This window comes from Scylla paramamosain, chromosome 16 (genome assembly GCF_035594125.1).
Source record: "Scylla paramamosain isolate STU-SP2022 chromosome 16, ASM3559412v1, whole genome shotgun sequence".
In the NCBI taxonomy this organism is placed as follows: domain Eukaryota; kingdom Metazoa; phylum Arthropoda; class Malacostraca; order Decapoda; family Portunidae; genus Scylla; species Scylla paramamosain.
In genome coordinates, this window is record NC_087166.1 from 762,511 (window position 1) to 775,551 (window position 13,041).

The 13,041-nt window shown below is 43.6% G+C and overlaps 2 protein-coding genes across 9 annotated transcripts in view; one reads left to right on the plus strand and one right to left on the minus strand.

Annotated features, from left to right (window-relative positions):
* The window catches only part of LOC135107875 (cuticlin-4-like), a 337,646-nt gene that overhangs the window by 9,845 nt on the left and 314,760 nt on the right, over positions 1 to 13,041 (minus strand). Inside the window, exons 12-15 of the mRNA XM_064018221.1 lie at positions 12,387 to 12,617; positions 11,843 to 12,005; positions 11,383 to 11,541; positions 9,965 to 10,536 (exon numbers count right to left, since the gene is read on the minus strand). Of these exons, the coding sequence (XP_063874291.1) occupies positions 10,279 to 10,536; positions 11,383 to 11,541; positions 11,843 to 12,005; positions 12,387 to 12,617 (811 nt within the window). The 3' untranslated portion in view covers positions 9,965 to 10,278. The remainder of the gene's footprint in view (positions 1 to 9,964; positions 10,537 to 11,382; positions 11,542 to 11,842; positions 12,006 to 12,386; positions 12,618 to 13,041) is intronic.
* LOC135107876 (uncharacterized) lies at positions 27 to 8,460 on the plus strand. 8 transcript variants are annotated; one of them, XM_064018226.1, is made up of 5 exons: positions 27 to 139; positions 717 to 1,630; positions 3,449 to 3,529; positions 3,876 to 4,049; positions 4,404 to 8,460. In XM_064018226.1, the coding sequence occupies exons 2-5, from the start codon at positions 1,019 to 1,021 to the stop codon at positions 4,476 to 4,478; spliced, it is 942 nt and encodes a 313-aa protein (XP_063874296.1). In that variant the 5' UTR covers positions 27 to 139; positions 717 to 1,018; the 3' UTR covers positions 4,479 to 8,460. The 8 variants fall into 8 exon arrangements, with proteins under 8 accessions (XP_063874296.1, XP_063874300.1, XP_063874297.1 ...); XM_064018230.1 differs by having other exon boundaries at positions 3,876 to 4,019; XM_064018227.1 differs by having other exon boundaries at positions 92 to 139; positions 634 to 1,630.

The following is a 13,041-nucleotide window of genomic DNA, read 5'->3' on the forward strand; positions in this document are numbered from 1 at the left end:
TTTCCAAAATTCCGTCTTAGTAAGCGGGACAGGTGTGCTGGTGCGTCCCCCGTCACCTGGTGCCGGCGAGTTGGGTGCCAACTCGCCCCTCAGTACACCACGGATAGGCGGCAGTATCACGTGTGGGACTCACCCGGGAGTGTGTGCACGCCAGCATTTACCTTTCGTTAACCTTTGCCATTGTAAAGAAGTGCAGACTTAAATACCGCGTTCTGTCTGTTATCTTCATTTTCCCTCTCCCTCTCTAGACCCCTGATCGAATCCCATTGCTTGGAGTTCTTTATTTCATCGTTCGAGAATAACTGCGACTCTGGATGTTAATGCGGGTTGTGACAAGGTGTGGCAACAATCACCTGACTGCTACAACAGTGACGCCGGTTAGTGATCCGACCACCAACCCGCTCCTCACGCCCGCCTGTTGTCCCCCGCATCCCATGCTCGCTCACTAACCCTGGCTGGCGACACTGAGGGAGCCGGGCGGGAAGAGTGAACATTACATTGATACTTGGTGCTGATCACGCTGTCATGTCCCTTTATAGTGTGAAGTTTTGTCAAAGCCAGTATAGTTGAAAGTACATAAAGGACTGCTCACTAATTTCTTGTTTTGCTTCACTGGATGAAATTTCGTTGCAGCTGCTGAAGTTGAAAAGTGTAATGTGTTAACCAGGGATTGATACTGTAGTGACTTAACTATTTTCCTTTTCTTTTGGTTTAAGTTCTGTGGAAGTCGGCGAAATAGAAAATTAGGCAGGAAGAGTCAGAAATGAACTGATATTTGTGGTGAACTTTGTGACAAGTTTAAACTGCAAGATCATCGTCGCCTTGAAGAACGTAACTGAGTGTTTAAAGATAAAACTCTAGCGAAAAACACACTAATACTACCTTGAACTTTGTGATTAGTTTGAACTGCTAGAACGTCATTTAAGTTAAAAATTGAAAAAAAAAAAAAAAAAAAACTGATACTGCGCAAGTTCGGTAATCCTTTTGGACTTAAGTAGGTAACCAAGTGTTCGACAAGATGCTCCGGGAAAGCTCCGTGCCATACTCGAGTCTGCCGCAAGAGGAAGGCGAACAAACCTACATCACTACCCGCACATCTGGGCCTAGCGAGCCGAACACCAACATCAAGGGCCGCCTCGCATCCATCGTCGTGCTCCTTCTGCTCATCTGCGGCGTGCCCCTCATGATAATCGCCCCGCTAGCCCTGACTCGAGGCAATGAGCGCGTCGAGACTTACGTGAACCTTCCTCACATCTCGGGAGAAGACAAAGGGGATGGTTTGAATAAGGATAACCAAACCCTACTCATTAGTTCATTACCGATCCCTACACAGCAAGTAACGATTCCCATTCCGGTGATCAAGAATACCTCACCCAAACCCCTCGTCCCTGCTCCTCCACCCACGACTACCACCACCACAACTACGACTACTACTACCACTACCACTACTCCCCCTCCTACTACCACTACCACCACCACCACCACCACCACCACTACTCCTGCCCCTGTAACCACTCGTCCTGTTAATGTTACTCACACTGCTTCCGTTCCTAAGCCCACCGTGGAAGGAGCCATCGAGGGAAGCGGGGAAAACCAGACAGGAGCCACAGATATGCCTGAATCCCAGAAGGTAGATGGGACTTTTTTTTTTGCCTACTTTTATTTTGTACTTATGCTTTTCAGTGTCTATTTACTTTTCGTACAGTTTTAATAATTTTTCACTTAAAAATGTTCCTTCGAGAATGTTTTTCCTATATCAAAACAGGTCCTGGTGTGAATACTTATAACATGTACGTAAGCGTTTAAAAGGAGTGAGTAATGCGCAGGTGTTCCAGAGATAGGCAGGTGTACCGGCTCCTCAGTGTTGCCAGATAGAACATAACCAGAAGTTTTCCTTTTAATACAACTGTACACTTTTCCTTACGGTTATTGTGCACCACGCAGTTATCGCTCTTGAATGGGAGCACGTCAGGTATACCGTCGCCAGTCCTTAATTGACTGTTTGGTATACATTTCCATAAACTTCGCGGTAGCTCACACCACACATCTACCTCGCCTCCCGTTCATCGTCCTCCACTCCCACACACTCCTCATGCTCTCTTCCAATGCTTCATCATGGCGCTATATTAGTAAATATTTATTAGTTTTCCTCGTTTATTTTTTCCTCCAAATTGATCATACAGAGTACGAGTACATGGCATATTTTAACAAGTCTTTGTATGTTGCACACTGAATACGCTTAAGTAAATAAAAATTTTGATATCGTAATGCTTCCCCTTCTTCCCGCCCGCGTCTTCGCTGCACAATACTTTCCACTTACTATCGCTTCTATTCTGTCCACCTCCTTAATGTAAGAGCTTCACTCTTTCATACCCTTTACCAGCAGACTCTGGAACATTTTGCCTGAATCGACATTCCCCTCTTCCCACGACCTGACAGCGTTAAAGAGAGGAGTTGGCTCTTCTTTGGAATCCGTCTTTTCAGGGAGAGCATTAGCGGACCTTTTTTTCCGGAATTGTTTTCCCCTCGTTCTGCTTCCTTTGTGCGTTAAGTAAAGACAGGAAAGTTTAATTTATGTTGTAAATGAAATATTTCAGGAGGGACTAATTTACGGTACGGGTAATTATTTATTTTTTTCTCTTCTAATATGATGAATAACCGAAGCTTGTTAGAACTGTAACCAAAAGACTCTCAGCCGACCCTTGTAAAATAAAGGATGACTGACAGTTTCTGAGGTTTCCGTATTTTCAAACTTTTTGTCGTCTCATCACGATCATGTTTCAGAGGCATCAGTGATAATTATTTTGGGTTCCCACGGGTGTTTTTCTCAATGGTGGTTTAAAATTCTCATTTAAATATAGCTAAAATAATGAAAACACGCTTGAAAATCCCAAATGACTTCTAGTCTGTTAACATTTTTCGAGATTAGGCAATGAAACGTTTGGGAATACGATTCTTTGTCTTGTGGATATCTGAATCTTCATGAGGACTGGAAGCCTAATGAGGGTACAGACCAGATCACATTTAGGTTATGGCACACAAGATTAAAGCTCATGAAAGGTTTCGTGATAAAAAACAAAGTACATTACTGAAGCTGAATTCAGGATGAGCAATGTAGTATGGCTCGCGTTCTGAAACGCTTTGTTCTCTCATGACGATAAATTTCAAAGGCCACAGAGATAATTAGCAAGGTTCTCAAAAGTGTTTCTCCTGTTAACAACGCTGAAATCTTGTTAATCTGTCACTGGAAGCAAAAAATATCCAAAATACCCTTAATAACCTTTTGAATGTAAAGGAGATGCGTCTTAAACCTTAACTGCTGCCTTTTACCTCATATAAGAACACCAGGATCTGCAGTATCGATATTTAACCAGATATAATGATATACTACAAGAACAAGCAACATTATATCCCGTGACTACCAATCAACTACTTGCTGCACCACCAGGTTCCCGAGGGCGGCTCAGAGAGTGGCAGGGGCAGTGCCGACATCCCCTACACCCCCTCGCAGACCTTCAACAGCATGATGGTGAGGCTCGGATACCCAGGCAGTAAATAGTGACCAATTACACAAATAGGCAGTCACTGGATAATGAGCTGCACTGACACCATCAGGGTCTTGTCACACGATCTGTAGGCAAGTGTGGTGATTCAGTATAACAGTGAGGAATGCGTGAAACTGACCATGAGGGCGCGCGGAAGAGAAGGTACCTCTGCCCGAGTCAATGATACGAAACTTCAACTGAACCACGCTCGTCAGGGAAACTGTTGAGAAATGTGTTTAGCCACCACGCTTGCCCACTGATCTTGTGACAATGCCTTCATTCTTGAACACATACAATAACGGTTTTTTTTCCTGTTTGTACGCCCCGCAGAGCAACCTGATGTCAAAGCACGAGTGGTGGACGCTGGCGATCCTGGCGGTGGTGGCGGCTCTGGCCCTGGCTGCCGTGGTCTCGGCCTTCACCTGGCTCATTTATAATCGCCTTGCCTCGCGCCGCCGCAGGACCAACTTAGAGGTGAAATTCTGTCTCAACAAACAATATGAGGTGCTTGCTTTATGTGATACGTCTCCTAATTAGTGTGGCAGTTAATCTTGCCCAACAGTGTCCAGCTTCTGTTCGGGATTATTATTATTATTATTATTATTATTTCCTTACTTAACTGGGTTGTCCTGCATGCCCATAGCCACATGCTTTCTGATCCACAGTCTGCACCGTGTTTACAAGCTTGCACGCACATAGTTGTATGAAAACAACGGAAAAAGAAACCTTCCTCTCCTTACATCAACAGTCACTTGACGATGAATTATTAACACTATCTGAACATGTCAATGGCTCGCTTTTATAGGCAAAGGTGAACCGCAATCGTAACTGTTATGCTTTATCCTTCGTTCCTAACAGAAAGTGATAACCGATTTGCAGTCCAAAGACAAGGTTGTGCTGCTCAACTCCGAGGATTCTGAGGACGAGGCGTAGGCAGCGCATCCTCTGACATGCACGTGATCGCCTGGCGCGCTGTGACGTCTTACTACTGTCTTCCTGTCTGCCACACCATTACATCGTACGCTTATGATACATCTTATCTATTTCAGCTGATGTGATCGTTAATTTGTGTGCGTTGACAATGTGATAACACGTTTCTCTAAGCTATTCGTGTTTTCAAGCGCACTGACTTCTCATTAGCCTTAACTATACGTCTTTCCATCCATTTATCGTTTTTACGAAAATAGAAAGTCATAAATTTGCAAGATTCCCTTATACGTAAGGCTTGCTTTGGTTTGCTGCCGAGACTGATGGAGGCATTCATTGAATTTTCTGTTGCAATTAAGGTTAACATCAGTCCTTTATTATAGTGTTAAGTTTAACTGCCCCTATACCCAAGTTCCATTTTACATATGAGTATATTAACTTATCACGGGTTTGCCATGCAGACCACGCGCTGCCCACCTGCGGCATGCCGCACCTCGGCAATTAATGAAGCAGAGGGACCGTGAGGTATCTTTTATAACCAAAGCCAGGTTCAGAAATCGTGGGTACAGCCGCTGTAATAGTACCCTTTATAGCTTCCCGCAGAGGCAGGTCACCCAAGGAGACGAGCATAACTTCGGGCACACGCCCGGCACCCGTTCACTGCTGAGTAGACAGAGGGAGAGGTGTAAACAGACTGCTTATCTTTCTCGGCTCCGTGCCACCCCGAGCTGAGCCTTGGCGTGCTCGTTCGTTCCCCCGTAATTGAGACTTCACGGTATACAGTGCCTATTACATAACACGGTATACAGTGCCTATTACATAACTGAAATCACGGATGTTGCTACTTCCGTATACATGGTATGATGTACGTATATATATATATATATATATATATATATATATATATATATATATATATATATATATATATATATATATATATATATATATATAAGCCATACTGTTTCAATGTGTATTAAATTTGAATGGAAATAACTGTGTTATTAGAGGAGTGAGTGAAGGCACGTCCGTCCTCGTGAGCATGAAGACAGAAGGCACTCATCCCAGACTTTTTTGTTTTTAGATCCTTTTCTATGTGTGTGTGTGTGTGTGTGTGTGGGCGTGTGTTTTTCTGTGCTTCTCTTTCAATAAAATAGCTAACCATGCCACAATACTGTATGTTCTATTATACGACTTGCTAGCTCATAAAGGGATTAACAGCAATATCAAGAAAGAGTTATACACTGAAGAAAACACCACCACCATCGACAGCAGCAGCAGCAGCAACAACAACGAAAAATCAGGTGCCACAATGAGGGAAATCCACACCTCACCACCACCACCGCTAGTAGTCACGCGCGTTAAGTCCCTCACCACCACACACCAACACGTCCCGAGGCATGATGCTGGGCGCCACTGAGCAAACCTCGTGGACATGACTCCACACACACACACACACACACACACACACACACATTCATACTTTATTTTTCTCTCATACTTCACACTGTTACAAGTATTGTGGCCTTCCAACCATACCAAGACACAATCGTCAACACTGGTAGACACTGAATTCTATAACCTCCTCACCTTCATCTTGTAGCCTCCATCCATCCATCCATTCATCCCTGTCCACACAGTTCCACCACTCACCTTGCCACACGAATTCATCCCCTGCACTCACGATGCGCCATGACCACTAAGGTGAGTTTCACGCAGGTCTAAATCATCCACTCTTGCACAACTTACATCTCTTACATACGAAAATTTAATTTGCAAAGAAGCAAACATCCTCATTGTGTTCACTACTGATGCAAATAACCCTACTACCATATTTAGCTTCTGAACACATTAATTTTTTATTCGGTGTCCATTTGAGTAAAACTAAATAGCCTTCCTATAAAGTAACGAAACAAGTACAACTGTAGCATGGAATCAGCCCGCACATTACAACACACCACTCATGTCCCTCAGTGGATCTTTACACATTACAACACACCACACTCTCGCCTCAGCGGATCTAAACACATTACAACACACTACACACTCGCCTCTCAGTGGATCCATGAAGGTTATGAAACAAGCACACAAAATGATAGTCGTTTATTTTGGTGTCCCCGATAGAGCAACTACTGACCCTTCACCAACCCGCTTAGCACACAGGAATATCAACTCGACTGGGCACACAGGCAACACGTCCTGCCTTGAGCATGAGTGCGTACCCCATCACACCTCGCGCGACCAATGCTGTACACGAGGTGCTGACTTGGTAAAGAACGTCAAATGATCATAAAAATAAAGACCTAGTGAAGAAGCACAATGCCAAGGTGCGTAAAGTTTCAAACATGACATTAAAGAAAACGTTAAGGGTTATATTTCACTTTTTTTTCGTTCTCGGAGCTTGGCAATGCACTTAATGGACGATAAACAAAAAAAAAAAAAAAGATAAGAGTGAATGTTGACAGTTGTGCCCAGGAGTGGAGAGTATAAGTGGTCCAAGGGAAGTTGTCATATGCACAAAACTGAACCTTAGAGTGTCAAATACCTAGCACCTGTCTGTCTCTCGAACACACCTGCCTTTCTGCCCAGGTGCGTCTCATCAATGGAAGTTTTAGTACAATTTATCAATACACGCTTGGTAGATCTTACGTGTCCGTGTTGCATTAACTAAACGTATATAAAATATTCATTATCTCTCCACGAATCACAATCAGATTAAAACTTTAAAAAAATAGTTCGTGTTCTCTTTTTCTCTCATCAGTACCAGATTCTGAGCATATTAACAACAGAGAATAATCATAATAAACCTACAACACAATGCTCATGCTTATTTGGCAATGGTTTACACGACAATTATACAAGACGAAGATTTAGAAGTGCATTGTGAGTCAAGTGAGAAGCTTCCTGTTTCTCCCATCAAAATGTACATGAACGAAAGCAAGCGAAACAATGCACCCATAAACCAGCGTCTTCATTCCCTGTATAACGTTGTGTTTCGAGCAAAATTAACATTAACTGGAAGAAAAAAAAAGAAAAAAAAAAAAAAAAAAACTTAAAATTATAGCTGCCTGTTGGGGCTGTCAATTCATAAGTTAATAGCATCAGTGTTAATTGTATTGAGAAGAGTTTACGGCAAGTGGTGAGAGTGATGAAAGTGTACGAGATAAAGGTTACTTTGAAATCAATAACTTGTCAGGAAGCAAATGTTATGAGCATTACAGTATCTGGAAAGATATGCCTGGGTTTTGCCTGGGTATTTCAGTCATTCACAAACTGCTATCAGGATGCCACGAGTGAACTGACCCAAAAGTATAGAATAACAAAATTTGACAAGCTAAATATGATCTTTACTGGACTCATTTTGAAAGATTGACAGTAAAAGTGTAATGCTTTCATAGATAATTGCAAAACTGTTAAGACCTTTTTGAAATTCTGAATCGCAGTGGTGACATCAGTGCACCAGACAGGTCAGTTCTTGTCTATGAGTATCGCAAAGTCCTGATTTCACTTTCCTCAAGTATTGGTGAAAAGAGTACGAGTTTGTTATCCAGAGTAGATAAGCACACGAGGCTTATGGCACTAAACTATAGCTACACTATAGTGAGGATACAGACATTATGAAGGCAAGGCAGCATGTGTAGTCAAATGTGTAATAAACGAAGCTTATTATGGTTTTAGTGAGGTATTTTTTGCTCTTCCGTCCAAAGCTCAAAGCAAGCGAAATTTAGCAACGTGTGATATGCAGACTTAACTAATTTACTGCTAAAATAGTGAATAGTGAACAGACTACCAGTGACGGTGGCTGAGCAGCACAGACGCTTCATTCACAAAGATAACTTCCAAAGGTTGCAGGTTCAACACTTGAATGCAAAATCATGATGTGTTTTAACATTCTCGTGTGGTTTTGTGGCGCGACTCCCAATCATAGTGTCTGTATCCTTTGTTGCAGGTTACAAATCTTTACCTTGTGACAAATTAAGACTTTCAACACATTCACTACTTAAAGAAAATGGTAAAAAAACTAAACACAATCACTCAGCCAGTCATTCTCGAATTACCATAACAAATAATTAACGCCCTCCTGCTGTCACCTTCTGGAGTATATCTTATAAAAGTTACCTACTTAACAAGATAGTAAGATAAACTAGCACTTGCTGGTACAAAAAGAAGTAAGACCCTTAAATCACCGGCAAATATTGCATCGTAAGTCACGTCTGCCGCAGTATTGGTATGACCTAACAGTTAAACTCACTCAAGTCGTCACTTCATGGATCGACTGAGCAAATTAATACTATGGACGGATTTTTGATAAGACACGAAGTGGAGGCAGGAGACTGGAGGGGAACCTTTGGTGGCGTCAGACAAAAAGTGAAAAATCCACAAATTAAAAAAAAATTCAGCATCCCACAACGAAAATGCAACTCAAAACTTTGGGATATCCGCTTGCGTTATCAGTTCTGCTATTGAATTTAACATATTGCACCTGTGGACACAAATACGATACACACGTGGAGTCTAACAATGTTTAAGTGGTACTTTTTTCTGAGTTTACCAGTCAGGTCCCATCAGCGTCTCCCCAAGCACCACCATCACAACCTGTTAGTAGCGATATGCTGAGATAGTAATCCTAATGCGATGCTGAGGTTACGGTGGACGTCTAGTAGGAAGACCCTCACTAACAAGAAGACAGCATTAATCTATCAGTAAAGCTGGTTATCTTCATCGGGCACACTCACCACTACCTTCCCGTCAACTTCCCTCCCGGTACAGCACCACGGCCTCGATTCTCATTACAAACTTAGAGATACACAGTCCAGGCCTAATATAAAAAAAAGCACTGTTACCTTCCTAAAAAGTAACATTATCCAGACCTAATATAAAAAAAAGAACACCGTTTCTTTCCTTCCTAACAAGTAACGTTATAATCTAGTAAATAATTTTTTTGGCATAACATTTCCTAACAGATACAAAGACAATGTAAATATCTGAGGGTAGTTCAGTATTTGTGTCCGAGCTTGTACTTCGCTACACAAGCCTCGTTCACTACTTCAGTGGTTAACCTTCGGGACGTCAAAGCCTTTGCTAAACTTTCCCTTCACGCTCACTTTGAACTACGAAGTAATTATTTACGCGTCACTATAAAGACAACTCAAATGATTATTACACGGCACTGGCACCAGCAGTGTTTCATCGACCACGTGTAACGATTGGTAATTCAATAGTTTCTCCAATAACATTAGTGTTGTTAATGCTGAATTTTGAAATACTTTAATTACTGAGTTCATTATTAAGAGGAAAAGAAGAAAAGAAGCTCTACGCGACTGAGAACTGTCTGGTTATTCAATGCGCCGCAACAACTTGCTCAAGAAAAAATGGCCGCAAATCCCTTGTTACAATTACAAATTTCGAAAAAGTCAACATACATTACGTTGACTTATGCAACTCTCTACGATACGTGCACGAGGTAACCAGGCAAAGTATAACTAACCTACCCTCAGCTTGTCCTTGGTTCAGGTCAAGTGGTGCCACTGTCCCTCGCCGGGCAGCCGCGTCCGCCCACCTTGCTGACATCACCACGCACAGAGGCGGGGCGGGGCGGGGCGGGGAGCGTAAGGCGTTCAGGTTTTTGAACACGTCTGATCTGCTTCATGTACCGTACCGTGAAGCGCTTCAATTTGGAGTCAGAATCCCAGGAGTCTCACAAAGTTCAACTGGTTCATGTTTGGGATTGAGTCTCACGCATTTTACAAACAAATTACGGGTAAAAGAATAAAGCTACACAACTTGCTACACGCGCGGCCGCCATCTAGGAGGAGTGGCTGTAGGCGGTGTTGGTGTACGGACTGGAATAAATAGAGGAGCCCGTGGTGGAGTCCTCCTTTCTTCTGCGCCGCCGGGAGATGAGGATGAGGATGGATGCGATGACGGCGATCATGAGGATGAGGCCGGCGATGGCGATGCCGATGGCGAAGGTCTTGGGGGAAAGGCAGAAGGTGTTGGGGTCGTCCTCCACTTCCTCCTTCACCGGCGACTGCGTTTCCGACAATCCCTCAGAGTCCGCTTGCTGTGGGAAGACGCCTTGTTACCTTACGTTGTGTAGTGGGATTACCTTCTATCAATTTATATAAGTATTTATAGTGAAGGGCACCTCTATATCTGTCCTAATGGCATTTAATAGTCTCCCTGCCTGACTCATACTGCATCACTGCGTAGAATGAAGGCTGAGTGGAGGAAGATAATTACAGTCAGGAGGTTGTCAGTCTGTGGAGAAAGACTGAATATAAAACTACCTCCTAGGTGATCTGCACTTGTCTCATTATTTCCCCAAGATCTTGAGCTGCAATGTTACTATTCTGTCTCCATAACTACTACACTTCTAGTCAACGTATTGGTGAGTTCATGCATTTACTCTCAATGCAAATACCACCTCCACAGATAACGATGTACTGCTGATGTAATGAACTGAATCTGTGTCATGACAGCTTAATTGGCTTCGTCTTATTCTGCGCACTTCTACGTTTAGCTCGGACTCTGCAGCTGTGTGTGGAGGTTGGATATGGGAGGAGAGGGAAGGGAGGGGAGGGAAGGGAGAGAGGGGAAGGTGGTATGGGTGTGGAAAGGAGGGGATTAAGGATGGGGAAAGGGGGAGATGGATGTGTGTGTGTGTGTTGCTAACGAAAGTATATATATATAGAAACGAAAAAAAAAAAAAAAAATAACACAAATATTTACACAGCTGTGAAGAGATTAAGACTCATTACCAAAATAACTAATCACTTGAAAACAGTGTCGTGTGAAGAATATGAGCACTTACTCACAAACACGCAGGGGCGACTATTCCCTGCAGCTTGTGCGTGGAGGGGCAAAAGTTTAGATGATAATAAAACTTTAAGTGCAGGCAATGCTTTACCTCCTCGTCCTCGTTGACATAAAGACCAGTGAAAACCTCAATAGTCAGGTTCTCGTCCACCTCGGCCTCCACTTCACGCAGGTCACCGTTCCCGTCCACTTCCACGTCCCTACGACGACGACGGCGCAGGACGTTCTCGCCATCCACGCACAGGGGCGGCTGGGGGAGGGGAGAAGGCGTGAGCACAGGGCAGGACACACAGGAGTACAAACAGAAATACAATAGTAACACAAATTAAGAATACCAGCAGATATGTTGGCCCTTTCCAGATAGATGGAAATGAATGAAAATGAGAGAAAATTAAAGGTGATGAAACATTAGTGTGGCTTCAATATACGACTGATAAATAAAGAACAAAAGAGAGGCGATTAAAGATAACAAACAAGAAAGGGCGAACGTTACAAAGTGAAGGAGCCCCACAGAAACTATTACAAGAAGGAAGAAGCAGGGAAGCACTCACCACGTCGTCACAGCCCCCGGCGTTCTTGATGCAAAGCTTAACGTTGCACTGGTAGTAGACAGACGAGATGTAAGGGAACTTGTGAGCCTGGAAGCGGACAGTCGCCGAGGTCTTGGACGGGGCGTATTCCAGGGCACCAAAGATTTCGTAGTCGACAGGGCATCTGGAAAGTGTGCACTCGTGAAGCCGTAGCATTGTTTAACCTTTTTCTTTTTCTTCCCGTGCAGTTAAAGGGAGTTTTGAGGTGTTTGTTTAATGAGTGAACTGAGGAACGAATTGTGTTGGTGCCTCGTTCATTATAACATGTTACTGATTATTCTTCGACTTTAAATGAAAATGCCCATGATAATAATGATGATGATAACATATAAACGATGATGATAACATAAAAAACGTAATAATGACGCTGATGATGATGATAATGATAATAAAGACGACGAAGATGATAATGAAGACAATAATAATGATGATGAAGGCGACAATAACGATGATGTGAACTAAGATGATGATGCCAGAACAGCACGAGGTCTAGGCGCTTGCTCACCCTTCACTGTTGATCAACAGCTGCTCGCCCCATCCCAAGCCGTCCCGCACCAGGCAGTCCGTCACCTTCATGCCGTAGATCTCCTGGTCGTCCAGCGAGATGGACATGGTGAGCGGGTCACCAATGCGCACGTTCTCCGCCACCAGCTTCTCGTCAGGCGTTCCGGCGAAGATCCTCATGTAGCAGCCGGGCATGGGCGCCGTGGCAGTCAGCGGCGTGGTGCCAACGAAGCTGTGGCAGAGTGATGGGTGAGACAGAGGGCTTGGCGGACAGGCGAGGAGAATGAGTGATGAGAGGCGGGACGAGGGGAAGAAAAACATGGCTCAAGTATTCATGGTACTGCCCCAGGACTGAATGCTACTTGACAAATATGCAATTAAGTTATGGTAACCAGTGCACATACCAGAGTATTTGTTTAAAGTATAGCATTCAAGAAAATACCGCTTCCCAGATCCGAACTATACACTATAGAGCCAGACAGTCCATCCCAGCGGCCATGTGGTGAATAGCGAGTATTACCCAGCCACTCCTCTGACATGAACCCCGTCAGGATCACCACACCTGGCAATGCACAGTGCAGGGAAGGGAAACAGTCTCCGCAGCAGCTCTATAGTGAAGGGACACAGCTTGGCTCTCGACTTACATATTTTTACTT

What these genes read in the sequence shown, in the direction of transcription:
- LOC135107876 (XM_064018226.1), top strand. Translation starts at nt 1,019, where the DNA reads ATGCTCCGGGAAAGCTCCGTGCCATACTCGAGTCTGCCGCAAGAGGAA. An exon ending in ATATGCCTGAATCCCAGAAG is followed by an intron (nt 1,631 to 3,448) that starts GTAGATGGGACT and finishes CTGCACCACCAG; the next exon opens with GTTCCCGAGGGCGGCTCAGA. An exon ending in GTCTCAACAAACAATATGAG is followed by an intron (nt 4,050 to 4,403) that starts GTGCTTGCTTTA and finishes CGTTCCTAACAG; the next exon opens with AAAGTGATAACCGATTTGCA.